Here is a 24,536-nt window from a genome sequence, read left to right as displayed (position 1 = left end):
GTTCTGGCACCTGCGCTGGGATCTGGTTTGAGACTGAGACTTGAGCTGTGTCGGGGCAGCTCCTCTCATTCTCCAGGCTGCAGAGGAAGCTGCCTCTTTCCAGCTGGTGTCCTGCATCTGCAAAGCCTTTCCTGTGGAGAGAGGAGACTGCTCAAGTCTTCAGCTGCAGCTGGCAGGCTCTGCCCAACCACCAACTGACCGCTCCACAGCAGCCTGACTAGAAATGCTTCGTGGCTTTGAGCAGCCCTGGAGGGAAGCAGGTGGGGAATAAAAGGAGGCCTTCTCTAACGTGCCCCTATGCCAGGCCGCCTGTAAAGCGCTCCTGTGCCGGGCTGACCGCAACGTGCCTGTTCCGTGCCCGGTGCTGCGGCTGAGGACGGCGCCGCACCCGGCCCGGCCCCTTCACTTCGCAGGCAGGAGGCGCCGAGCCCCGGACAGCCTCACCGGGGCGGCGCCAGGAGCGCAGGCGCCCAAGCCCCGCACGCACCGAGCCAAAGAAGAGACCCCCCCCCGAATTTTCGCCCCCTCCAAGAAGTAATTAGCACAAGACTGCCCATTCTTGGAATAGTTAATAATTATGTCTTAGTTTAACTAATGCATATGTATAGAAGTAGAGTATAAAGCTTTGCACTAAGAAACCCAGTCGTGCTTGCTTGCGTTGTCTGCTTGCTTCTTCGCACCTGAGTAACACTTCTGAGTCAGTTTGAGTCCGTCAGCTAAAACAGTGGCATCTTAGCGACAGCAGGGGGATTTCACCCGAGGAACAGCAAATGCACGATCTGACAAAAGCCTTCCAAGCATGTGTGTGTGTGAACTGTTAGCTGGGATAAAGTGAGCTCAAGGAAGAGTTAGGAGAGGCATTAGCACTGCCTTCTGTGGGCAACAATTTATTTGCAGATCCAGCGGGAGAAGTGGCATTGAAGGCATCTTAAATGTCACTAACTGCTGGGTCCCTGGAGGCCTCCTGGTGAGAGGAGAATGGCCATGGAAAGGAACCAGCTCAGATCCTTGCCAAGTAAGGCAAGAGGAAGAGATGAAGTTAATGGTGAAAGAGTTTTCTAAAGACAATCACTGAAATAAGAAGAGGAGGCGTTGATAGGATTAAGGTGGCTGGTGCCTTTCCCAGTGAAGAGTGGGCTGGGGAGGAGTTGGAATAACAAAGACCCAGGCAGTTCAGCTTCCCTGTGTGTGGGTAAACCACAAATGGCCTCTGCTAAGGGCCCAGCCTGGGCTCTGCTGTAACTCAGTGGGCACTGCCTGCAGGTAACAGACACTGAACACAGCCTGAACTTGCCGACTTCTAGGACAGAGAGCAGGCTCAGCAGACCACTGAACGTGAACCTCTCCCCCCAGAGAGGTGAGGAAGCCAATTCAAATGAACGTAGGATGTATGTTGCAGGGGGTTCCATGTGAAGGGGCTACCTGTAGCAGGCGTAAGGGGAAGACTGCAAGTCCTGAGTACCTCAGCCCATGGGGAAAAAGGGAGAGGGAAATTTGTGTCTGGGAATTGAGGACGAAAGGGAAGCTGTGCTTCCAGCAGTGTGAGAGACCCCAGAGGGATCTGTCCCAGGGACTCTGCCTTTATTCCATGAAGTTTTGTAGGACTCCCCTGTCTGCATTGTGAGCAAACTTTTACACTGGGCTAATCCTCCAGACGCACCTCAGCAACCCATGTGACAAAAGCACTTTGGTTTCTTTATTTACAGCACAGAAAATAGGATTTGAAGGGCTCCTTGGCACGGTGACTCCTCCCGGGCAGAGTCCATTTCCACCTGGACGTCTGAATCGTGTTGATGGGCACATTTGGTGGCACCAAGATGGATCTCGATGACATAGAGGATGTAGAGGTGCTGGAGGGTTGTGGGCTGGGTGGACGCCCCACAGTTGATGTCTCCTGTGGGCTGGCTGCATGCTCCAGGGTACCTGTCTCCAGTGGGCTCGGAGGATGCTCCACTGCTACTGCCTCCGGTGGGCAGACTGAGACTTTGGCTGTGTCAGGGCAGCTCCTCTCATTCTCCAGGCTGGAGGGGAAGCTTCCTGTCTCCAGCTGGTGTGCTGGATCTGCAGAGCCTTTCCTGTAGAGAGAGGAGGCTGCTCAAGTCCTCAGCTGCAGCTGGCAAGCTCTGCCCAACCACCAACTGACCACTCCACAGCAGCCTGACTAGAAATGCTTCGTGGCTTTGAGCAGCCATGGAAGGAAGCAGTGGGGGAGTAAAAGTCACGACTCACCCCATGGCTTTCTTCAGGCAAGAACAGCACAATACCAATACAAGTATCAGGAGAAAGGGGGATCCTACTACGGTGAGCAGAAAGGGTGCTCCCCAGTGCTGCAAATGTTGCACATCGACCTTGAATTGCTCTTGCCCAGGAGTGTCAGCGTTCCCACTGATGGCCACATCTAGAGGAGCAATGGGAGTGTTAGTCCATCCTGTGCAGCACTGCCAAGCTGGCAGCACATTTTCTCTGCAAAGAAGTTCTCTTTCCCCCCCCCCACCCCCACCCCACCAGTGCCTAGCGACACACAGCTAAGGCAGGGTGAAGGGCACCCACCCTGGCCTCCTTCCAGTTGCTTCAGCACTATCTGTAGGTTTTTCAAGGCTACAAAGGATGTCTTTGCTCCTTCACCTGAGTATTTGCCCGTTGGAGGCCCTAAAGAGAAAGGGTTTATCTGAGTTTCACATGGCTGAAACACAGAAAAGCAGTGCTTGGCTTTGGTCAGGGCAGCAGAACTCACCCCTGCGATGCCCACGTGGCTGAGGAGCAGGAGGCTGGGGAAGAGCTGCAGAAGTGCTCTTGAGGTTCCCATCTGAAAGTAAACAGCCAGAGAAGCTCCAGTCAGCTCTTGTCATCTGCCTGGGCACAACTGAAGCCCAGGAGCCATCGGGGGCTCAGCCGAGCAGAGGGCACCCCGGAGAGGTCTGCGTCGTCACCCTGCCGAGGTGGCCAGCTGGGTGCCCCTTGGGCTTGCAGCTGGCAAGGGCAGTGCAGACACTGCTGCAGAAGGCAGTGGCACTGAGGGGCATCCAAAGCCGGGCACGGAAGGTTAATGGCTCCCAAGCACTGATCTGTGGCATTGTTGCCAGGCTCAAGTACAGGCCAAGGCACTGGGCAGCTCTCAAGCCTGACAGGCTCTTAAGGCTCCTGCCACGCTGTCCCTGTTTCTGCCTTCAGGGAACAAAGGGACACTGCGAGCTTACCTGCAGGCTGCCCCAAGGGCTCCACACCAGCGTCCAGCCGAGCAGCTGGAGGACGCCTCAATGCGTGACCCCCATCTAGAGGCAAGCAGAGGGGAGAAGGGTTTCAGTGCCTGTTGGCATCCACTCCTGCCTCAGACAGCTGCAGGCACTGGAAGGGGATCAGGTAAGAAGGTGGCAGCCAGACCTAGGCGGCCAGCTCTGGCAAAGCTGCTCAGGGTGGCCTGGCACCTCCTGGCTGGCAGCTTAGCCGCTCTGCACACACACTGCCAGGCCGTGCCCAGCAGCCCTGCAGGAGCAGTGGATGGCCCGACAGACGGCGCCGGGGGCTTTCTCCCTGCGAGAGCTCTCAGGCACGGAGAGGAAGCCCTCCCGGCTGAAGCAGGGGAGCAAAAGCCTGCAGCCCAGGCTTCTCGGCGGGCAGAGCCTGCTGGCCACGAAAGGCTGCCCCAGCGCCGCTTGCTTACCTGCTCCCCACGCTCGCAGTGGAGCAGCGTGGAGAGGCCTGGCTTGGAGGGCCACGAAGAGGAGGAGGAGGAGGAGGAGGTGGTGGCTCAGGGCCATGGCTCCTGCTCTCGCACCACCCCCAAACTGCTGCCGCTGCTTGCTGCCGCCGCGTGCCACGTCTGTGGTCCTCGCTGCCGCCGCTGCCGCCGCTGTGCGCAGTGAGCAGCAGGGGCAGTGCGCTTGCTTTTCACAGCCTGCGGGGCACCTGGGTGCTTGTGACATCAGAGCCGCTGCTGTGACATCAGCGCTCCCTTGTGAGCTCACCGCCGTGCTGAGGCTGCCGGCAACTGCCGGCACTGCAGCCCTGGAGACCTGCTGGAGTGCAGCTGGGGATGCGCCCGCCGGGGCTGGGATCCATCTCCTTGACACCTGTGCTGTCGGCCCTGGACGTGCCTGTGCTTCCCTCCCGTAAGGAAGCTGCCTGTCTCTGCAGGCTGATGCTCACAGAGGAGCCCTGCGAAAGCTCGTTTGAATAAAGGGAGAGCCCACGGGCAGATCCCTGCGGGCTGCCTGCGACTGCAGGAGAACGCAGCCTCCTGCTGTCCTAAAATCCTCCGCGTGCCTGACCCTCTTCCTTCCCCCCTGCTGGGGGTGCTTGGAGTGCGCAGCCTGCCCGCTCCACCTGCTCCAGCGTCCCCCTTGCGTGCACACTGCCTGCGGCAGGCATCCCACCTCCACTCAAATGAGGCTCTACAGCTGCCTGGGCGGAGAGCTGTGGAGCCAGTACCCACTGTGCCTGTGCACTGTGCCAAGGGTTGCGAGCTGGGCTTGTGCCTGGCTCCTCCTGCTCCTTGCTGCCTTTGAAAGGCACTCTGTTGATTCGGGGAAAGATCCCTGTGGACACATCCGAGAGGAGGATGCAGGGAATCCCCGTTAGCTGGCCTTTCCTCTGCAGGCCTTTTCCTTGCTAAGGACACAGCTCTGCCTTAGTGCCCTCACTGCCACCGGGGCTGTCAGCACACGGTGCCTCTGCAGCTCTGGTGGCACTTGAGCAACTAGGCTGAGGCTTTCCCCTCTGCAGCGTACCGAGTGTTTGGACAGGGGCTGAGCTCGACAAGAGCCAGGGCACCCTGGCTTTGCAGGGACACTGAGCTGGGTGGGAGTCCTCACCTGCTGGCACGTAGGAAGGCTCTGCAGACGGACCCGCACAGGCTGCATGGATGAGCTGAGCCCTGCTGGATGGGGCTGAACAGGGCCAGGTGCTGGGCCCTGCAGCTGGCTCACAGCATGCCCACGAGTGCTCCAGGCCTGGGGCAGGGTGGCTGGAAACTGCAATATGGAAAGGCCTGGGGTGTTGCGCTGACCTCTGGCTGAAGATGAGCCAGGGGGGGCCCAGGTGGCCAGGAAGGCCGCCAGCATACTGGCCTGGGCCAGCAACGGTGTGGCCAGCAGGGCCAGGGAAGCAATCCTGCCTCTGCACTCAGCACTGAGCCACAAGAGACAGCTTCAGTACTGGGCTGTGCTGGGACACTCATCCCAGAGCTGGCAGCTGGAAGGGTCACTGCATACTTTTGCTGGTACTAGGTAGGGCAGGAGCACATCTCCAGGCCACATTTTCCCAGCCATGGAGAGGACCAAAGCTCATCGATAAATGGGTGGGTGGAAGGGATGAGCTGCTCACCAAGCTGTGACCACCAAGGCCTTGTGTGGTGCTGCACGTGATGGAGCCCAAAGTTTGGGACAGACGCTTTTCGAAGCTCTCCCCTGTGAGGAGATGGAAAGGAGCCTTCCAGGAACTCACTGCCAGGAATTCCACCTCTCAGAGCAGGAGTGCTGAGGTTTGCTCGCGGTGTGCAGCTGACCTCTGGGCTCCTGGCATCTGCTCTGAGACTGAGACTTGAGCTGTGTCAGGGCAGCTGCTCTTGTGCTCCAGGCTGCAGAGGAAGCTTCCTGTCTCCAGCTGGTGTGCTGGATCTGCAGAGCCTTTCCTGTAGAGAGAGGAGGCTGCTCAAGTCCTCAGCTGCAGCTGGCAAGCTCTGCCCAACCACCAACTGACCGCTCCACAGCAGCCAGAGAAAGAAGTCCAAGCAGCATTTGCAAGCACTACTGCAGGAAGCAGAACAGGGCAGCCCAGGATGGCCTACCCTAGCAGACCCCCTGGTTATAAGGAGGCTAGGGAGAAAGGAAAGGCAATTAGAATTCTTAGTAGGCACAGGAGCAACTTTTCCAGTGTTGACTCAAGCCTGGGTGCCTCTTGATGAAAGCAGTGTTTCTGTGGCAGGGACTACAGGCCAAAAGGCCTCTTAAGTATAAATTGGGGCAGTCTTGGGGCACACATCAATTCGTGTATATGCCCCAAAGCACCTAAGGCACTATGGGGAAGGGACCTTTTGGAAGCCTTGGGAGCAGAAATCAAATCTGACAACGGCAGTGTTGGATTTCAAGCGGGGAATGAGCTGGTCCTGCTCACTCTGCCCTGTTGCCTGTAGTTGAGGGAGATGGAGTTCCTGTGGGCTGCAAAAGGAATCTACTGGGGAAAAGTGTGTGGCTTGCTCCTGCTTCTGGGGGGGCAAACCTATCAAAGGGGTAGTATCTGCTGAGGGTCCTGGTCACAGATACTGGGTAATGCTTGAAACTGGCACTATTCAGTGTGTTCCTGTGATGGTTTGGGAGTTACCTGCCCCCCCACACCCCACACCCCCCACTTAAGACAATCACCCAGACTAGACTCAGCCGAGCTGGGAATTAAGGAATGAAGCTTTATAGTGACAGCTTAGCACAACATACAAGCAGGTATTTGCAATCTATACAGCTACAGACAGAAATACACAAGGTAAAAGGTAGTACACAAACACAACAGCTACTGTCTTCGGTGTCCTGGGTGGATGCTCCCCACGGGGATCAGTCCCCTGCACTCTCCATTCAAATGCCGTTTCACAGGGCTCCTCTGTCTCCATTGTGAAGAAACCTTTAGACTGGACCAATCTTCCTTGCAGCCCTCACCAAGCCATGTCACAAACCCACTTTGATTTCTTCACAGCACAAACAGGAGGAGCCTTAGTCTCGGTTGCTGTGCTGACTGGTGCGGTGGGAGGATGCCGAATGGCTCCATTGCTGACTGGGCTGCTGAAAGGTCTTGCTCGGGGAGCTCGGTGGCCCCACCGTGGATCTGGCTGACATGGAGTGCTGAGGTCTGGGTGGGTGCCTCTGTGGCACTGAGTCCCATGATCTGCGTGGATACTCCTCTGGAGGTGGCTCCAGTGTGCTGGATGGACGCCTTTGTGGCACTGGCTCCCGTGATCTGCGTGGCTGCTCCTCTGCCACTGTCTCCAGTGTGCTGGGTGGACGCCTTTGTGGCACTGGCTCCCGTAATCTCCATGGATTCTCCTCTGCCACTGTCTCCAGTGAGCTGGGTGGACGCCTTTGTGGCACTGGCTCCCGTAATCTCCATGGATTCTCCTCTGCCACTGTCTCCAGTGTGCTGGATGGATGCCTTTGTGGCACTGGCTCCTGTGATCTGCGTGGCTGCTCCTCTGCCACTGTCTCCAGTGGGCTGGGTGGATGCTCCACTTGTGCTGTCTTCAATGGCTGCTCTGGCATCTGCTCTTTGGCTGAGATTTGAGCTGTGTCAGGGGAGCTCCTCTTGTTCTTCAGACTGGAAAGGAAGCTGCCTGTTTCCAGCTTGTGTCCTGGATCTGCAGAGCGTTTCCTGTAGAGAGAGGAGGCTGCTCAAGTCCTCATCTGCAGCTGGCAGGTTCTGCCCAATCACCAAGTGACTGCTCCACAGCACTCTGACTAGAAATGCTTCGTGGCTTTGAGCAGCCCTGGAGGGAAGCAGTGGGGGGCATAAAAGTCACGACTCACCCCATGGCTTTCTTCAGGCAGTAGCAGGCTGCTGTGCAGCACAGCACCAATACAAGTATCAGGAAAAAGGTGGCTGCTACTACACAGACTACAAAGACTGCTTTCAGGTACTGCACAATCTGCAACTTGATGTTGAAGAGCTCTTGCCAACGAGTGTCAGTGTTCTCACGGATGTCCTTGCCCACATCTAGAGGAGCAATGGGAGTGTTAGTCCATCCTGTGTAGCACTGCCAAGCTGGCAGCACATTTTCTCTGCCAGGATGTCCTCTTGTCCCCCGTGCCAGTGCTAAAGACACACTGCCACCCTCTGAGAGGCTCACAGCTAAGGCAGAGCAGAGGGCACCCACCCTCCCTGTGCACTCTCCAGTTCCTCCAGCATTCTCAGTAGGATTTCAGGGGCGTCTGGGGACTTCTTTCCTACCTCCCTGAGGTGATTTGCTCTTAGAAGGAACTCAACCAAAACTATTGAGCTGAGTTTAAGACAAATGAAACCCAGAAACCCAGTGCTTAGCTGTCAGGTCCGCAGAGACTCACCTCCATGATGCCAGCCAGGCTGCAGTGGAGCTGAGGAGGTCCTTTGTAGGGGCACAACTGAAATTAAACACCCAGAGAGGCTGCAGTCAGCTCCTGTCATCTGCCTGGGCACAACTGAACCCCAGGAGCCAGCGGGGGCCCAGCCAAGCAGAGGGCAGGTCTGCGTTGTCACCCTGCTGAGGTGCCCAGCTGGGTACCCTTGGGCTTGGAGCTGGCAGCTCCCAAAGGCAGGATGATGAAGCCAATACCTACCTGTGCCATGTGTTGGAGCGTGAGTGCTGGAAGCTGGCAGGGAAGCTGAGTTGCTTTGGCCTACAGGCAGGCCTGCAAAGAAGCACAGGAGAGAAGAGCTGCAGTGGCACAGCTGCAGGCACTTCTGCAGAGGGCAGTGGCACTGAGGGGCACTCAGAGCCGGGCACAGAAGGTTAATGGCTGCCAAGCACTTACCTGTGGGGTTCTTCCCAGGCAGGGGGACAGGGACTGACTGAGCAGTTGAGGAAGCAGCAGTCACAGGACTGTCAGCACTTCCACTTCGCACCTTGGCCACACCTGTTGGAGCATCCACAAGGTTAGTCTGTGCCGGGCACCACTGGCAAGCTTGCAGCAGGTCTGTTGTAGCCAGGAAGTGCTCTTTGCCCCCGGTGCTGGTGCCCGCAGGCACACTCCCAGCCCCTGGGACAGGCTGTCCCTGCCAACAAAACCCAGCTGGCCGTAAGCAGAGCATGGGGCAGAGCTGAGCTGCCTGAGCAGCCCCTCCTTCGGGCACAGGGGCACAAACCATGGCTGCAGCAGGGCCTGCCACCCCCATCTCCCTCCCTCCCTTGCCAGTGCCAGGAAACCCAGAGCTGCTGCGGTGCCAATCACACGGCATCTGCTTGAGTCAGCAACCAGGCAGCAAGGCCTGAAAGCCAGCAGGGCTGCTGGAGGCTGGCATCCAGCCCTTGCCCCTGTGCAGGCCACAGCGTGGCCAGATCTGTGCCTGCAGCCTGCCACGGCCGAGGCTCACAGCTAAGGCAGAGCAGAGGGCACCCACCCTCCCTGTGCACTCTCCAGTTCCTCCAGCATTCTCAGTAGGATTTCAGGGGCGTCTGGGGACTTCTTTCCTACCTCCCTGAGGTGATTTGCTCTTAGAAGGAACTCAACCAAAACTATTGAGCTGAGTTTAAGACAAATGAAACCCAGAAACCCAGTGCTTAGCTGTCAGGTCCGCAGAGACTCACCTCCATGATGCCAGCCAGGCTGCAGTGGAGCTGAGGAGGTCCTTTGTAGGGGCACAACTGAAATTAAACACCCAGAGAGGCTGCAGTCAGCTCCTGTCATCTGCCTGGGCACAACTGAACCCCAGGAGCCAGCGGGGGCCCAGCCAAGCAGAGGGCAGGTCTGCGTTGTCACCCTGCTGAGGTGCCCAGCTGGGTACCCTTGGGCTTGGAGCTGGCAGCTCCCAAAGGCAGGATGATGAAGCCAACACCTACCTGTGCCATGTGTTGGAGCGTGAGTGCTGGAAGCTGGCAGGGAAGCTGAGTTGCTTTGGCCTACAGGCAGGCCTGCAAAGAAGCACAGGAGAGAAGAGCTGCAGTGGCACAGCTGCAGGCACTTCTGCAGAGGGCAGTGGCACTGAGGGGCACTCAGAGCCGGGCACAGAAGGTTAATGGCTGCCAAGCACTTACCTGTGGGGTTCTTCCCAGGCAGGGGGACAGGGACTGACTGAGCAGTTGAGGAAGCAGCACTCACAGGACTGTCAGCACTTCCACTTCGCACCTTGGCCACACCTGTTGGAGCATCCACAAGGTTAGTCTGTGCCGGGCACCACTGGCAAGCTTGCAGCAGGTCTGTTGTAGCCAGGAAGTGCTCTTTGCCCCCGGTGCTGGTGCCCGCAGGCACACTCCCAGCCCCTGGGACAGGCTGTCCCTGCCAACAAAACCCAGCTGGCCGTAAGCAGAGCATGGGGCAGAGCTGAGCTGCCTGAGCAGCCCCTCCTTCGGGCACAGGGGCACAAACCATGGCTGCAGCAGGGCCTGCCACCCCCATCTCCCTCCCTCCCTTGCCAGTGCCAGGAAACCCAGAGCTGCTGCGGTGCCAATCACACGGCATCTGCTTGAGTCAGCAACCAGGCAGCAAGGCCTGAAAGCCAGCAGGGCTGCTGGAGGCTGGCATCCAGCCCTTGCCCCTGTGCAGGCCACAGCGTGGCCAGATCTGTGCCTGCAGCCTGCCACGGCCAAGGCTCACACCTAAGGCAGGGTGAAGGGCACCCACCCTGGCCTCCTTCCAGTTGCTTCAGCACTATCTGTAGGGTTTTCAAGCCTTCAAGGGATGTCTTTGCTCCTTCACCTGAGTATTTGCCCGTTGGAGGCCCTAAAGAGAAAGGGTTTATCTGAGTTTCACATGGCTGAAACACAGAAAAGCAGTGCTTGGCTTTGGTCAGGGCAGCAGAACTCACCCCTGCGATGCCCACGTGGCTGTGGAGCAGGAGGCTGGGGAAGAGCTGCAGAAGTCCTCTTGAGGTTCCCATCTGAAAGTAAACAGCCAGAGAAGCTCCAGTCAGCTCTTGTCATCTGCCTGGGCACAACTGAAGCCCAGGAGCCATCGGGGGCTCAGCCGAGCAGAGGGCACCCCGGAGAGGTCTGCGTCGTCACCCTGCCGAGGTGGCCAGCTGGGTGCCCCTTGGGCTTGCAGCTGGCAAGGGCAGTGCAGACACTGCTGCAGAAGGCAGTGGCACTGAGGGGCATCCAAAGCCGGGCACGGAAGGTTAATGGCTCCCAAGCACTGATCTGTGGCGTTGTTGCCAGGCTCAAGTACAGGCCAAGGCACTGGGCAGCTCTCAAGCCTGACAGGCTCTTAAGGCTCCTGCCACGCTGTCCCTGTTTCTGCCTTCAGGGAACAAAGGGACACTGCGAGCTTACCTGCAGGCTGCCCCAAGGGCTCCACACCAGCGTCCAGCCGAGCAGCTGGAGGACGCCTCAATGCGTGACCCCCATCTAGAGGCAAGCAGAGGGGAGAAGGGTTTCAGTGCCTGTTGGCATCCACTCCTGCCTCAGACAGCTGCAGGCACTGGAAGGGGATCAGGTAAGAAGGTGGCAGCCAGACCTAGGCGGCCAGCTCTGGCAAAGCTGCTCAGGGTGGCCTGGCACCTCCTGGCTGGCAGCTTAGCCGCTCTGCACACACACTGCCAGGCCGTGCCCAGCAGCCCTGCAGGAGCAGTGGATGGCCCGACAGACGGCGCCGGGGGCTTTCTCCCTGCGAGAGCTCTCAGGCACGGAGAGGAAGCCCTCCCGGCTGAAGCAGGGGAGCAAAAGCCTGCAGCCCAGGCTTCTCGGCGGGCAGAGCCTGCTGGCCACGAAAGGCTGCCCCAGCGCCGCTTGCTTACCTGCTCCCCACGCTCGCAGTGGAGCAGCGTGGAGAGGCCTGGCTTGGAGGGCCACGAAGAGGAGGAGGAGGAGGAGGAGGAGGAGGTGGTGGCTCAGGGCCATGGCTCCTGCTCTCGCACCACCCCCAAACTGCTGCCGCTGCTTGCTGCCGCCGCGTGCCACGTCTGTGGTCCTCGCTGCCGCCGCTGCCGCCGCTGTGCGCAGTGAGCAGCAGGGGCAGTGCGCTTGCTTTTCACAGCCTGCGGGGCACCTGGGTGCTTGTGACATCAGAGCCGCTGCTGTGACATCAGCGCTCCCTTGTGAGCTCACCGCCGTGCTGAGGCTGCCGGCAACTGCCGGCACTGCAGCCCTGGAGACCTGCTGGAGTGCAGCTGGGGATGCGCCCGCCGGGGCTGGGATCCATCTCCTTGACACCTGTGCTGTCGGCCCTGGACGTGCCTGTGCTTCCCTCCCGTAAGGAAGCTGCCTGTCTCTGCAGGCTGATGCTCACAGAGGAGCCCTGCGAAAGCTCGTTTGAATAAAGGGAGAGCCCACGGGCAGATCCCTGCGGGCTGCCTGCGACTGCAGGAGAACGCAGCCTCCTGCTGTCCTAAAATCCTCCGCGTGCCTGACCCTCTTCCTTCCCCCCTGCTGGGGGTGCTTGGAGTGCGCAGCCTGCCCGCTCCACCTGCTCCAGCGTCCCCCTTGCGTGCACACTGCCTGCGGCAGGCATCCCACCTCCACTCAAATGAGGCTCTACAGCTGCCTGGGCGGAGAGCTGTGGAGCCAGTACCCACTGTGCCTGTGCACTGTGCCAAGGGTTGCGAGCTGGGCTTGTGCCTGGCTCCTCCTGCTCCTTGCTGCCTTTGAAAGGCACTCTGTTGATTCGGGGAAAGATCCCTGTGGACACATCCGAGAGGAGGATGCAGGGAATCCCCGTTAGCTGGCCTTTCCTCTGCAGGCCTTTTCCTTGCTAAGGACACAGCTCTGCCTTAGTGCCCTCACTGCCACCGGGGCTGTCAGCACACGGTGCCTCTGCAGCTCTGGTGGCACTTGAGCAACTAGGCTGAGGCTTTCCCCTCTGCAGCGTACCGAGTGTTTGGACAGGGGCTGAGCTCGACAAGAGCCAGGGCACCCTGGCTTTGCAGGGACACTGAGCTGGGTGGGAGTCCTCACCTGCTGGCACGTAGGAAGGCTCTGCAGACGGACCCGCACAGGCTGCATGGATGAGCTGAGCCCTGCTGGATGGGGCTGAACAGGGCCAGGTGCTGGGCCCTGCAGCTGGCTCACAGCATGCCCACGAGTGCTCCAGGCCTGGGGCAGGGTGGCTGGAAACTGCAATATGGAAAGGCCTGGGGTGTTGCGCTGACCTCTGGCTGAAGATGAGCCAGGGGGGGCCCAGGTGGCCAGGAAGGCCGCCAGCATACTGGCCTGGGCCAGCAACGGTGTGGCCAGCAGGGCCAGGGAAGCAATCCTGCCTCTGCACTCAGCACTGAGCCACAAGAGACAGCTTCAGTACTGGGCTGTGCTGGGACACTCATCCCAGAGCTGGCAGCTGGAAGGGTCACTGCATACTTTTGCTGGTACTAGGTAGGGCAGGAGCACATCTCCAGGCCACATTTTCCCAGCCATGGAGAGGACCAAAGCTCATCGATAAATGGGTGGGTGGAAGGGATGAGCTGCTCACCAAGCTGTGACCACCAAGGCCTTGTGTGGTGCTGCACGTGATGGAGCCCAAAGTTTGGGACAGATGCTTTTCGAAGCTCTCCCCTGTGAGGAGATGGAAAGGAGCCTTCCAGGAACTCACTGCCAGGAATTCCACCTCTCAGAGCAGGAGTGCTGAGGTTTGCTCACGGTGTGCAGCTGACCTCTGGGCTCCTGGCATCTGCTCTGAGACTGAGACTTGAGCTGTGTCAGGGCAGCTGCTCTTGTGCTCCAGGCTGCAGAGGAAGCTTCCTGTCTCCAGCTGGTGTGCTGGATCTGCAGAGCCTTTCCTGTAGAGAGAGGAGGCTGCTCAAGTCCTCAGCTGCAGCTGGCAAGCTCTGCCCAACCACCAACTGACCGCTCCACAGCAGCCAGAGAAAGAAGTCCAAGCAGCATTTGCAAGCACTACTGCAGGAAGCAGAACAGGGCAGCCCAGGATGGCCTACCCTAGCAGACCCCCTGGTTATAAGGAGGCTAGGGAGAAAGGAAAGGCAATTAGAATTCTTAGTAGGCACAGGAGCAACTTTTCCAGTGTTGACTCAAGCCTGGGTGCCTCTTGATGAAAGCAGTGTTTCTGTGGCAGGGACTACAGGCCAAAAGGCCTCTTAAGTATAAATTGGGGCAGTCTTGGGGCACACATCAATTCGTGTATATGCCCCAAAGCACCTAAGGCACTATGGGGAAGGGACCTTTTGGAAGCCTTGGGAGCAGAAATCAAATCTGACAACGGCAGTGTTGGATTTCAAGCGGGGAATGAGCTGGTCCTGCTCACTCTGCCCTGTTGCCTGTAGTTGAGGGAGATGGAGTTCCTGTGGGCTGCAAAAGGAATCTACTGGGGAAAAGTGTGTGGCTTGCTCCTGCTTCTGGGGGGGCAAACCTATCAAAGGGGTAGTATCTGCTGAGGGTCCTGGTCACAGATACTGGGTAATGCTTGAAACTGGCACTATTCAGTGTGTTCCTGTGATGGTTTGGGAGTTACCTGCCCCCCCACACCCCACACCCCCCACTTAAGACAATCACCCAGACTAGACTCAGCCGAGCTGGGAATTAAGGAATGAAGCTTTATAGTGACAGCTTAGCACAACATACAAGCAGGTATTTGCAATCTATACAGCTACAGACAGAAATACACAAGGTAAAAGGTAGTACACAAACACAACAGCTACTGTCTTCGGTGTCCTGGGTGGATGCTCCCCACGGGGATCAGTCCCCTGCACTCTCCATTCAAATGCCGTTTCACAGGGCTCCTCTGTCTCCATTGTGAAGAAACCTTTAGACTGGACCAATCTTCCTTGCAGCCCTCACCAAGCCATGTCACAAACCCACTTTGATTTCTTCACAGCACAAACAGGAGGAGCCTTAGTCTCGGTTGCTGTGCTGACTGGTGCGGTGGGAGGATGCCGAATGGCTCCATTGCTGACTGGGCTGCTGAAAGGTCTTGCTCGGGGAGCTCGGTGGCCCCACCGTGGATCTGGCTGACATGGAGTGCTGAGGTCTGGGTGGGTGCCTCTGTGGCACTGAGTCCCATGATCTGCGTGGATACTCCTCTGGAGGTGGCTCCAGTGTGCTGGATGGACGCCTTTGTGGCACTGGCTCCCGTGATCTGCGTGGCTGCTCCTCTGCCACTGTCTCCAGTGTGCTGGGTGGACGCCTTTGTGGCACTGGCTCCCGTAATCTCCATGGATTCTCCTCTGCCACTGTCTCCAGTGAGCTGGGTGGACGCCTTTGTGGCACTGGCTCCCGTAATCTCCATGGATTCTCCTCTGCCACTGTCTCCAGTGTGCTGGATGGATGCCTTTGTGGCACTGGCTCCTGTGATCTGCGTGGCTGCTCCTCTGCCACTGTCTCCAGTGGGCTGGGTGGATGCTCCACTTGTGCTGTCTTCAATGGCTGCTCTGGCATCTGCTCTTTGGCTGAGATTTGAGCTGTGTCAGGGGAGCTCCTCTTGTTCTTCAGACTGGAAAGGAAGCTGCCTGTTTCCAGCTTGTGTCCTGGATCTGCAGAGCCTTTCCTGTAGAGAGAGGAGGCTGCTCAAGTCCTCATCTGCAGCTGGCAGGTTCTGCCCAATCACCAAGTGACTGCTCCACAGCACTCTGACTAGAAATGCTTCGTGGCTTTGAGCAGCCCTGGAGGGAAGCAGTGGGGGGCATAAAAGTCACGACTCACCCCATGGCTTTCTTCAGGCAGTAGCAGGCTGCTGTGCAGCACAGCACCAATACAAGTATCAGGAAAAAGGTGGCTGCTACTACACAGACTACAAAGACTGCTTTCAGGTACTGCACAATCTGCAACTTGATGTTGAAGAGCTCTTGCCAACGAGTGTCAGTGTTCTCACGGATGTCCTTGCCCACATCTAGAGGAGCAATGGGAGTGTTAGTCCATCCTGTGTAGCACTGCCAAGCTGGCAGCACATTTTCTCTGCCAGGATGTCCTCTTGTCCCCCGTGCCAGTGCTAAAGACACACTGCCACCCTCTGAGAGGCTCACAGCTAAGGCAGAGCAGAGGGCACCCACCCTCCCTGTGCACTCTCCAGTTCCTCCAGCATTCTCAGTAGGATTTCAGGGGCGTCTGGGGACTTCTCTCCTACCTCCCTGAGGTGATTTGCTCTTAGAAGGAACTCAACCAAAACTATTGAGCTGAGTTTAAGACAAATGAAACCCAGAAACCCAGTGCTTAGCTGTCAGGTCCGCAGAGACTCACCTCCATGATGCCAGCCAGGCTGCAGTGGAGCTGAGGAGGTCCTTTGTAGGGGCACAACTGAAATTAAACACCCAGAGAGGCTGCAGTCAGCTCCTGTCATCTGCCTGGGCACAACTGAACCCCAGGAGCCAGCGGGGGCCCAGCCAAGCAGAGGGCAGGTCTGCGTTGTCACCCTGCTGAGGTGCCCAGCTGGGTACCCTTGGGCTTGGAGCTGGCAGCTCCCAAAGGCAGGATGATGAAGCCAATACCTACCTGTGCCATGTGTTGGAGCGTGAGTGCTGGAAGCTGGCAGGGAAGCTGAGTTGCTTTGGCCTACAGGCAGGCCTGCAAAGAAGCACAGGAGAGAAGAGCTGCAGTGGCACAGCTGCAGGCACTTCTGCAGAGGGCAGTGGCACTGAGGGGCACTCAGAGCCGGGCACAGAAGGTTAATGGCTGCCAAGCACTTACCTGTGGGGTTCTTCCCAGGCAGGGGGACAGGGACTGACTGAGCAGTTGAGGAAGCAGCACTCACAGGACTGTCAGCACTTCCACTTCGCACCTTGGCCACACCTGTTGGAGCATCCACAAGGTTAGTCTGTGCCGGGCACCACTGGCAAGCTTGCAGCAGGTCTGTTGTAGCCAGGAAGTGCTCTTTGCCCCCGGTGCTGGTGCCCGCAGGCACACTCCCAGCCCCTGGGACAGGCTGTCCCTGCCAACAAAACCCAGCTGGCCGTAAGCAGAGCATGGGGCAGAGCTGAGCTGCCTGAGCAGCCCCTCCTTCGGGCACAGGGGCACAAACCATGGCTGCAGCAGGGCCTGCCACCCCCATCTCCCTCCCTCCCTTGCCAGTGCCAGGAAACCCAGAGCTGCTGCGGTGCCAATCACACGGCATCTGCTTGAGTCAGCAACCAGGCAGCAAGGCCTGAAAGCCAGCAGGGCTGCTGGAGGCTGGCATCCAGCCCTTGCCCCTGTGCAGGCCACAGCGTGGCCAGATCTGTGCCTGCAGCCTGCCACGGCCGAGGCTCACAGCTAAGGCAGAGCAGAGGGCACCCACCCTCCCTGTGCACTCTCCAGTTCCTCCAGCATTCTCAGTAGGATTTCAGGGGCGTCTGGGGACTTCTTTCCTACCTCCCTGAGGTGATTTGCTCTTAGAAGGAACTCAACCAAAACTATTGAGCTGAGTTTAAGACAAATGAAACCCAGAAACCCAGTGCTTAGCTGTCAGGTCCGCAGAGACTCACCTCCATGATGCCAGCCAGGCTGCAGTGGAGCTGAGGAGGTCCTTTGTAGGGGCACAACTGAAATTAAACACCCAGAGAGGCTGCAGTCAGCTCCTGTCATCTGCCTGGGCACAACTGAACCCCAGGAGCCAGCGGGGGCCCAGCCAAGCAGAGGGCAGGTCTGCGTTGTCACCCTGCTGAGGTGCCCAGCTGGGTACCCTTGGGCTTGGAGCTGGCAGCTCCCAAAGGCAGGATGATGAAGCCAACACCTACCTGTGCCATGTGTTGGAGCGTGAGTGCTGGAAGCTGGCAGGGAAGCTGAGTTGCTTTGGCCTACAGGCAGGCCTACAAAGAAGCACAGGAGAGAAGAGCTGCAGTGGCACAGCTGCAGGCACTTCTGCAGAGGGCAGTGGCACTGAGGGGCACTCAGAGCCGGGCACAGAAGGTTAATGGCTGCCAAGCACTTACCTGTGGGGTTCTTCCCAGGCAGGGGGACAGGGACTGACTGAGCAGTTGAGGAAGCAGCAGTCACAGGACTGTCAGCACTTCCACTTCGCACCTTGGCCACACCTGTTGGAGCATCCACAAGGTTAGTCTGTGCCGGGCACCACTGGCAAGCTTGCAGCAGGTCTGTTGTAGCCAGGAAGTGCTCTTTGCCCCCGGTGCTGGTGCCCGCAGGCACACTCCCAGCCCCTGGGACAGGCTGTCCCTGCCAACAAAACCCAGCTGGCCGTAAGCAGAGCATGGGGCAGAGCTGAGCTGCCTGAGCAGCCCCTCCTTCGGGCACAGGGGCACAAACCATGGCTGCAGCAGGGCCTGCCACCCCCATCTCCCTCCCTCCCTTGCCAGTGCCAGGAAACCCAGAGCTGCTGCGGTGCCAATCACACGGCATCTGCTTGAGTCAGCAACCAGGCAGCAAGGCCTGAAAGCCAGCAGGGCTGCTGGAGGCTGGCATCCAGCCCTTGCCCCTGAGCAGGCCACAGCGTGGCCAGACCTGTGCCTGCAGCCTGCCACGGCCGAGGCTCACACCTAAGGCAGGGTGAAGGGCACCCACCCTGGCCTCTTTCCAGTTGCTCCAGCATTCTCTGTAGGGTTTTCAAGGCTTCAGAGGATGTCTTTGCTCCTTCACCTGAGTGTTTGCCCGTTGGAGGCCCTAAAGAGAAAGGGTTTATCTGAGTTTCACATGGCTGAAACACAGAAAAGCAGTGCTTGGCTTTGGTCAGGGCAGCAGAACTCACCCCTGCGATGCCCACGTGGCTGAGGAGCAGGAGGCTGGGGAAGAGCTGCAGAAGTGCTCTTGAGGTTCCCATCTGAAAGTAAACAGCCAGAGAAGCTCCAGTCAGCTCTTGTCATCTGCCTGGGCACAACTGAAGCCCAGGAGCCATCGGGGGCTCAGCCGAGCAGAGGGCACCCCGGAGAGGTCTGCGTCGTCACCCTGCCGAGGTGGCCAGCTGGGTGCCCCTTGGGCTTGCAGCTGGCAAGGGCAGTGCAGACACTGCTGCAGAAGGCAGTGGCACTGAGGGGCATCCAAAGCCGGGCACGGAAGGTTAATGGCTCCCAAGCACTGATCTGTGGCGTTGTTGCCAGGCTCAAGTACAGGCCAAGGCACTGGGCAGCTCTCAAGCCTGACAGGCTCTTAAGGCTCCTGCCACGCTGTCCCTGTTTCTGCCTTCAGGGAACAAAGGGACACTGCGAGCTTACCTGCAGGCTGCCCCAAGGGCTCCACACCAGCGTCCAGCCGAGCAGCTGGAGGACGCCTCAATGCGTGACCCCCATCTAGAGGCAAGCAGAGGGGAGAAGGGTTTCAGTGCCTGTTGGCATCCACTCCTGCCTCAGACAGCTGCAGGCACTGGAAGGGGATCAGGTAAGAAGGTGGCAGCCAGACCTAGGCGGCCAGCTCTGGCAAAGCTGCTCAGGGTGGCCTGGCACCTCCTGGCTGGCAGCTTAGCCGCTCTGCACACACACTGCCAGGCCGTGCCCAGCAGCCCTGCAGGAGCAGTGGATGGCCCGACAGACGGCGCCGGGGGCTTTCTCCCTGCGAGAGCTCTCAGGCACGGAGAGGAAGCCCTCCCGGCTGAAGCAGGGGAGCAAAAGCCTGCAGCCCAGGCTTCTCGGCGGGCAGAGCCTGCTGGCCACGAAAGGCTGCCCCAGCGCCGCTTGCTTACCTGCTCCCCACGCTCGCAGTGGAGCAGCGTGGAGAGGCCTGGCTTGGAGGGCCACGAAGAGGAGGAGGAGGAGGAGGAGGTGGTGGCTCAGGGCCATGGCTCCTGCTCTCGCACCACCCCCAAACTGCTGCCGCTGCTTGCTGCCGCCGCGTGCCACGTCTGTGGTCCTCGCTGCCGCCGCTGCCGCCGCTGTGCGCAGTGAGCAGCAGGGGCAGTGCGCTTGCTTTTCACAGCCTGCGGGGCACCTGGGTGCTTGTGACATCAGAGCCGCTGCTGTGACATCAGCGCTCCCTTGTGAGCTCACCGCCGTGCTGAGGCTGCCGGCAACTGCCGGCACTGCAGCCCTGGAGACCTGCTGGAGTGCAGCTGGGGATGCGCCCGCCGGGGCTGGGATCCATCTCCTTGACACCTGTGCTGTCGGCCCTGGACGTGCCTGTGCTTCCCTCCCGTAAGGAAGCTGCCTGTCTCTGCAGGCTGATGCTCACAGAGGAGCCCTGCGAAAGCTCGTTTGAATAAAGGGAGAGCCCACGGGCAGATCCCTGCGGGCTGCCTGCGACTGCAGGAGAACGCAGCCTCCTGCTGTCCTAAAATCCTCCGCGTGCCTGACCCTCTTCCTTCCCCCCTGCTGGGGGTGCTTGGAGTGCGCAGCCTGCCCGCTCCACCTGCTCCAGCGTCCCCCTTGCGTGCACACTGCCTGCGGCAGGCATCCCACCTCCACTCAAATGAGGCTCTACAGCTGCCTGGGCGGAGAGCTGTGGAGCCAGTACCCACTGTGCCTGTGCACTGTGCCAAGGGTTGCGAGCTGGGCTTGTGCCTGGCTCCTCCTGCTCCTTGCTGCCTTTGAAAGGCACTCTGTTGATTCGGGGAAAGATCCCTGTGGACACATCCGAGAGGAGGATGCAGGGAATCCCCGTTAGCTGGCCTTTCCTCTGCAGGCCTTTTCCTTGCTAAGGACACAGCTCTGCCTTAGTGCCCTCACTGCCACCGGGGCTGTCAGCACACGGTGCCTCTGCAGCTCTGGTGGCACTTGAGCAACTAGGCTGAGGCTTTCCCCTCTGCAGCGTACCGAGTGTTTGGACAGGGGCTGAGCTCGACAAGAGCCAGGGCACCCTGGCTTTGCAGGGACACTGAGCTGGGTGGGAGTCCTCACCTGCTGGCACGTAGGAAGGCTCTGCAGACGGACCCGCACAGGCTGCATGGATGAGCTGAGCCCTGCTGGATGGGGCTGAACAGGGCCAGGTGCTGGGCCCTGCAGCTGGCTCACAGCATGCCCACGAGTGCTCCAGGCCTGGGGCAGGGTGGCTGGAAACTGCAATATGGAAAGGCCTGGGGTGTTGCGCTGACCTCTGGCTGAAGATGAGCCAGGGGGGGCCCAGGTGGCCAGGAAGGCCGCCAGCATACTGGCCTGGGCCAGCAACGGTGTGGCCAGCAGGGCCAGGGAAGCAATCCTGCCTCTGCACTCAGCACTGAGCCACAAGAGACAGCTTCAGTACTGGGCTGTGCTGGGACACTCATCCCAGAGCTGGCAGCTGGAAGGGTCACTGCATACTTTTGCTGGTACTAGGTAGGGCAGGAGCACATCTCCAGGCCACATTTTCCCAGCCATGGAGAGGACCAAAGCTCATCGATAAATGGGTGGGTGGAAGGGATGAGCTGCTCACCAAGCTGTGACCACCAAGGCCTTGTGTGGTGCTGCACGTGATGGAGCCCAAAGTTTGGGACAGATGCTTTTCGAAGCTCTCCCCTGTGAGGAGATGGAAAGGAGCCTTCCAGGAACTCACTGCCAGGAATTCCACCTCTCAGAGCAGGAGTGCTGAGGTTTGCTCGCGGTGTGCAGCTGACCTCTGGGCTCCTGGCATCTGCTCTGAGACTGAGACTTGAGCTGTGTCAGGGCAGCTGCTCTTGTGCTCCAGGCTGCAGAGGAAGCTTCCTGTCTCCAGCTGGTGTGCTGGATCTGCAGAGCCTTTCCTGTAGAGAGAGGAGGCTGCTCAAGTCCTCAGCTGCAGCTGGCAAGCTCTGCCCAACCACCAACTGACCGCTCCACAGCAGCCAGAGAAAGAAGTCCAAGCAGCATTTGCAAGCACTACTGCAGGAAGCAGAACAGGGCAGCCCAGGATGGCCTACCCTAGCAGACCCCCTGGTTATAAGGAGGCTAGGGAGAAAGGAAAGGCAATTAGAATTCTTAGTAGGCACAGGAGCAACTTTTCCAGTGTTGACTCAAGCCTGGGTGCCTCTTGATGAAAGCAGTGTTTCTGTGGCAGGGACTACAGGCCAAAAGGCCTCTTAAGTATAAATTGGGGCAGTCTTGGGGCACACATCAATTCGTGTATATGCCCCAAAGCACCTAAGGCACTATGGGGAAGGGACCTTTTGGAAGCCTTGGGAGCAGAAATCAAATCTGACAACGGCAGTGTTGGATTTCAAGCGGGGAATGAGCTGGTCCTGCTCACTCTGCCCTGTTGCCTGTAGTTGAGGGAGATGGAGTTCCTGTGGGCTGCAAAAGGAATCTACTGGGGAAAAGTGTGTGGCTTGCTCCTGCTTCTGGGGGGGCAAACCTATCAAAGGGGTAGTATCTGCTGAGGGTCCTGGTCACAGATACTGGGTAATGCTTGAAACTGGCACTATTCAGTGTGTTCCTGTGATGGTTTGGGAGTTACCTGCCCCCCCACACCCCACACCCCCCACTTAAGACAATCACCCAGACTAGACTCAGCCGAGCTGGGAATTAAGGAATGAAGCTTTATAGTGACAGCTTAGCACAACATACAAGCAGGTATTTGCAATCTATACAGCTACAGACAGAAATACACAAGGTAAAAGGTAGTACACAAACACAACAGCTACTGTCTTCGGTGTCCTGGGTGGATGCTCCCCACGGGGATCAGTCCCCTGCACTCTCCATTCAAATGCCGTTTCACAGGGCTCCTCTGTCTCCATTGTGAAGAAACCTTTAGACTGGACCAATCTTCCTTGCAGCCCTCACCAAGCCATGTCACAAACCCACTTTGATTTCTTCACAGCACAAACAGGAGGAGCCTTAGTCTCGGTTGCTGTGCTGACTGGTGCGGTGGGAGGATGCCGAATGGCTCCATTGCTGACTGGGCTGCTGAAAGGTCTTGCTCGGGGAGCTCGGTGGCCCCACCGTGGATCTGGCTGACATGGAGTGCTGAGGTCTGGGTGGGTGCCTCTGTGGCACTGAGTCCCATGATCTGCGTGGATACTCCTCTGGAGGTGGCTCCAGTGTGCTGGATGGACGCCTTTGTGGCACTGGCTCCCGTGATCTGCGTGGCTGCTCCTCTGCCACTGTCTCCAGTGTGCTGGGTGGACGCCTTTGTGGCACTGGCTCCCGTAATCTCCATGGATTCTCCTCTGCCACTGTCTCCAGTGTGCTGGATGGATGCCTTTGTGGCACTGGCTCCTGTGATCTGCGTGGCTGCTCCTCTGCTACTGTCTCCAGTGAGCTGGGTGGACGCCTTTGTGGCACTGGCTCCCGTAATCTCCATGGATTCTCCTCTGCCACTGTCTCCAGTGAGCTGGGTGGACGCCTTTGTGGCACTGGCTCCCGTAATCTCCATGGATTCTCCTCTGCCACTGTCTCCAGTGTGCTGGATGGATGCCTTTGTGGCACTGGCTCCTGTGATCTGCGTGGCTGCTCCTCTGCCACTGTCTCCAGTGGGCTGGGTGGATGCTCCACTTGTGCTGTCTTCAATGGCTGCTCTGGCATCTGCTCTTTGGCTGAGATTTGAGCTGTGTCAGGGGAGCTCCTCTTGTTCTTCAGACTGGAAAGGAAGCTGCCTGTTTCCAGCTTGTGTCCTGGATCTGCAGAGCGTTTCCTGTAGAGAGAGGAGGCTGCTCAAGTCCTCATCTGCAGCTGGCAGGTTCTGCCCAATCACCAAGTGACTGCTCCACAGCACTCTGACTAGAAATGCTTCGTGGCTTTGAGCAGCCCTGGAGGGAAGCAGTGGGGGGCATAAAAGTCACGACTCACCCCATGGCTTTCTTCAGGCAGTAGCAGGCTGCTGTGCAGCACAGCACCAATACAAGTATCAGGAAAAAGGTGGCTGCTACTACACAGACTACAAAGACTGCTTTCAGGTACTGCACAATCTGCAACTTGATGTTGAAGAGCTCTTGCCAACGAGTGTCAGTGTTCTCACGGATGTCCTTGCCCACATCTAGAGGAGCAATGGGAGTGTTAGTCCATCCTGTGTAGCACTGCCAAGCTGGCAGCACATTTTCTCTGCCAGGATGTCCTCTTGTCCCCCGTGCCAGTGCTAAAGACACACTGCCACCCTCTGAGAGGCTCACAGCTAAGGCAGAGCAGAGGGCACCCACCCTCCCTGTGCACTCTCCAGTTCCTCCAGCATTCTCAGTAGGATTTCAGGGGCGTCTGGGGACTTCTTTCCTACCTCCCTGAGGTGATTTGCTCTTAGAAGGAACTCAACCAAAACTATTGAGCTGAGTTTAAGACAAATGAAACCCAGAAACCCAGTGCTTAGCTGTCAGGTCCGCAGAGACTCACCTCCATGATGCCAGCCAGGCTGCAGTGGAGCTGAGGAGGTCCTTTGTAGGGGCACAACTGAAATTAAACACCCAGAGAGGCTGCAGTCAGCTCCTGTCATCTGCCTGGGCACAACTGAACCCCAGGAGCCAGCGGGGGCCCAGCCAAGCAGAGGGCAGGTCTGCGTTGTCACCCTGCTGAGGTGCCCAGCTGGGTACCCTTGGGCTTGGAGCTGGCAGCTCCCAAAGGCAGGATGATGAAGCCAATACCTACCTGTGCCATGTGTTGGAGCGTGAGTGCTGGAAGCTGGCAGGGAAGCTGAGTTGCTTTGGCCTACAGGCAGGCCTGCAAAGAAGCACAGGAGAGAAGAGCTGCAGTGGCACAGCTGCAGGCACTTCTGCAGAGGGCAGTGGCACTGAGGGGCACTCAGAGCCGGGCACAGAAGGTTAATGGCTGCCAAGCACTTACCTGTGGGGTTCTTCCCAGGCAGGGGGACAGGGACTGACTGAGCAGTTGAGGAAGCAGCACTCACAGGACTGTCAGCACTTCCACTTCGCACCTTGGCCACACCTGTTGGAGCATCCACAAGGTTAGTCTGTGCCGGGCACCACTGGCAAGCTTGCAGCAGGTCTGTTGTAGCCAGGAAGTGCTCTTTGCCCCCGGTGCTGGTGCCCGCAGGCACACTCCCAGCCCCTGGGACAGGCTGTCCCTGCCAACAAAACCCAGCTGGCCGTAAGCAGAGCATGGGGCAGAGCTGAGCTGCCTGAGCAGCCCCTCCTTCGGGCACAGGGGCACAAACCATGGCTGCAGCAGGGCCTGCCACCCCCATCTCCCTCCCTCCCTTGCCAGTGCCAGGAAACCCAGAGCTGCTGCGGTGCCAATCA

General features: G+C 58.6%; 3 protein-coding genes and 1 long non-coding RNA gene across 6 annotated transcripts; all 4 read right to left on the bottom strand.

Annotated features, from left to right (window-relative positions):
* Positions 1 to 1,399: 1,399 nt before the first annotated feature.
* Positions 1,400 to 4,347, bottom strand: LOC135182211 (uncharacterized). The gene is made up of 6 exons (XM_064156042.1): positions 3,662 to 4,347; positions 3,198 to 3,272; positions 2,735 to 2,806; positions 2,551 to 2,649; positions 2,230 to 2,398; positions 1,400 to 2,075 (listed from the first exon to the last, which is right to left on the bottom strand). The coding sequence occupies exons 1-6, from the start codon at positions 3,921 to 3,923 to the stop codon at positions 1,697 to 1,699; spliced, it is 1,056 nt and encodes a 351-aa protein (XP_064012112.1). The 5' UTR covers positions 3,924 to 4,347; the 3' UTR covers positions 1,400 to 1,696.
* Positions 4,348 to 6,380: 2,033 nt separating this feature from the next.
* Positions 6,381 to 19,837, bottom strand: LOC135182210 (uncharacterized). Of its 3 annotated transcripts, XR_010305100.1 has the most exons (6): positions 19,152 to 19,837; positions 18,688 to 18,762; positions 18,225 to 18,296; positions 10,293 to 10,391; positions 7,135 to 7,692; positions 6,381 to 6,990 (listed from the first exon to the last, which is right to left on the bottom strand). XR_010305100.1 is itself a non-coding variant. In XM_064156041.1 (5 exons), exons 1-5 carry the CDS (start codon positions 19,411 to 19,413, stop codon positions 7,502 to 7,504), a joined length of 699 nt encoding a protein of 232 aa, XP_064012111.1. In that variant the 5' UTR covers positions 19,414 to 19,837; the 3' UTR covers positions 6,381 to 7,501. The 3 variants fall into 3 exon arrangements, 1 of the variants encoding a protein (XP_064012111.1); XM_064156041.1 differs by having other exon boundaries at positions 6,381 to 7,692; XR_010305101.1 differs by lacking the exons at positions 10,293 to 10,391; positions 18,225 to 18,296; positions 18,688 to 18,762; positions 19,152 to 19,837 and adding exons at positions 8,040 to 8,096; positions 8,292 to 8,363; positions 8,487 to 8,583 and having other exon boundaries at positions 6,381 to 7,692.
* On the bottom strand, positions 14,129 to 16,595 carry LOC135182435 (uncharacterized). Its single transcript, XM_064156537.1, has 7 exons — positions 16,566 to 16,595; positions 16,235 to 16,475; positions 16,040 to 16,111; positions 15,788 to 15,844; positions 15,254 to 15,440; positions 14,883 to 15,098; positions 14,129 to 14,738 (listed from the first exon to the last, which is right to left on the bottom strand). Exons 1-7 carry the CDS (start codon positions 16,593 to 16,595, stop codon positions 14,447 to 14,449), a joined length of 1,095 nt encoding a protein of 364 aa, XP_064012607.1. The 3' UTR covers positions 14,129 to 14,446.
* A 2,681-nt stretch (positions 19,838 to 22,518) lies between the features above and the next one.
* On the bottom strand, positions 22,519 to 24,215 carry LOC135182209 (uncharacterized). The gene is made up of 4 exons (XR_010305099.1): positions 24,121 to 24,215; positions 23,926 to 23,997; positions 23,674 to 23,730; positions 22,519 to 23,326 (listed from the first exon to the last, which is right to left on the bottom strand). It is a non-coding gene; the product is annotated as an uncharacterized LOC135182209 (long non-coding RNA).
* Between the last annotated feature and the right edge of the window lie 321 nt (positions 24,216 to 24,536).

The sequence above is a fragment of the Pogoniulus pusillus genome, chromosome 16 (genome assembly GCF_015220805.1).
Source record: "Pogoniulus pusillus isolate bPogPus1 chromosome 16, bPogPus1.pri, whole genome shotgun sequence".
In the NCBI taxonomy this organism is placed as follows: Eukaryota; Metazoa; Chordata; class Aves; order Piciformes; family Lybiidae; genus Pogoniulus; species Pogoniulus pusillus.
The sequence above is the reverse complement of the archived record's forward strand: the minus strand, read 5'-3'. Positions and strand labels throughout refer to the sequence as shown.

Coding starts and splice junctions, on each gene's coding strand:
- LOC135182211 (XM_064156042.1), bottom strand. CDS start 3,923: ATGTCACAAGCACCCAGGTGCCCCGCAGGCTGTGAAAAGCAAGCGCAC. Junction 3,273..3,661: donor ACTGCGAGCGTGGGGAGCAG/GTAAGCAAGCGG, acceptor GCTTGCCTCTAG/ATGGGGGTCACGCATTGAGG. Junction 2,807..3,197: donor GCCCTTGGGGCAGCCTGCAG/GTAAGCTCGCAG, acceptor GTTTACTTTCAG/ATGGGAACCTCAAGAGCACT.
- LOC135182435 (XM_064156537.1), bottom strand. CDS start 16,595: ATGGGGGTGGCAGGCCCTGCTGCAGCCATG. Junction 16,112..16,234: donor GCCTGGGAAGAACCCCACAG/GTAAGTGCTTGG, acceptor GCTTCTTTGCAG/GCCTGCCTGTAGGCCAAAGC. Junction 15,845..16,039: donor CGCTCCAACACATGGCACAG/GTAGGTATTGGC, acceptor GTTTAATTTCAG/TTGTGCCCCTACAAAGGACC.
- LOC135182210 (XM_064156041.1), bottom strand. CDS start 19,413: ATGTCACAAGCACCCAGGTGCCCCGCAGGCTGTGAAAAGCAAGCGCAC. Junction 18,763..19,151: donor ACTGCGAGCGTGGGGAGCAG/GTAAGCAAGCGG, acceptor GCTTGCCTCTAG/ATGGGGGTCACGCATTGAGG. Junction 10,392..18,224: donor GCCACGTGGGCATCGCAGGG/GTGAGTTCTGCT, acceptor CTTTCTCTTTAG/GGCCTCCAACGGGCAAATAC.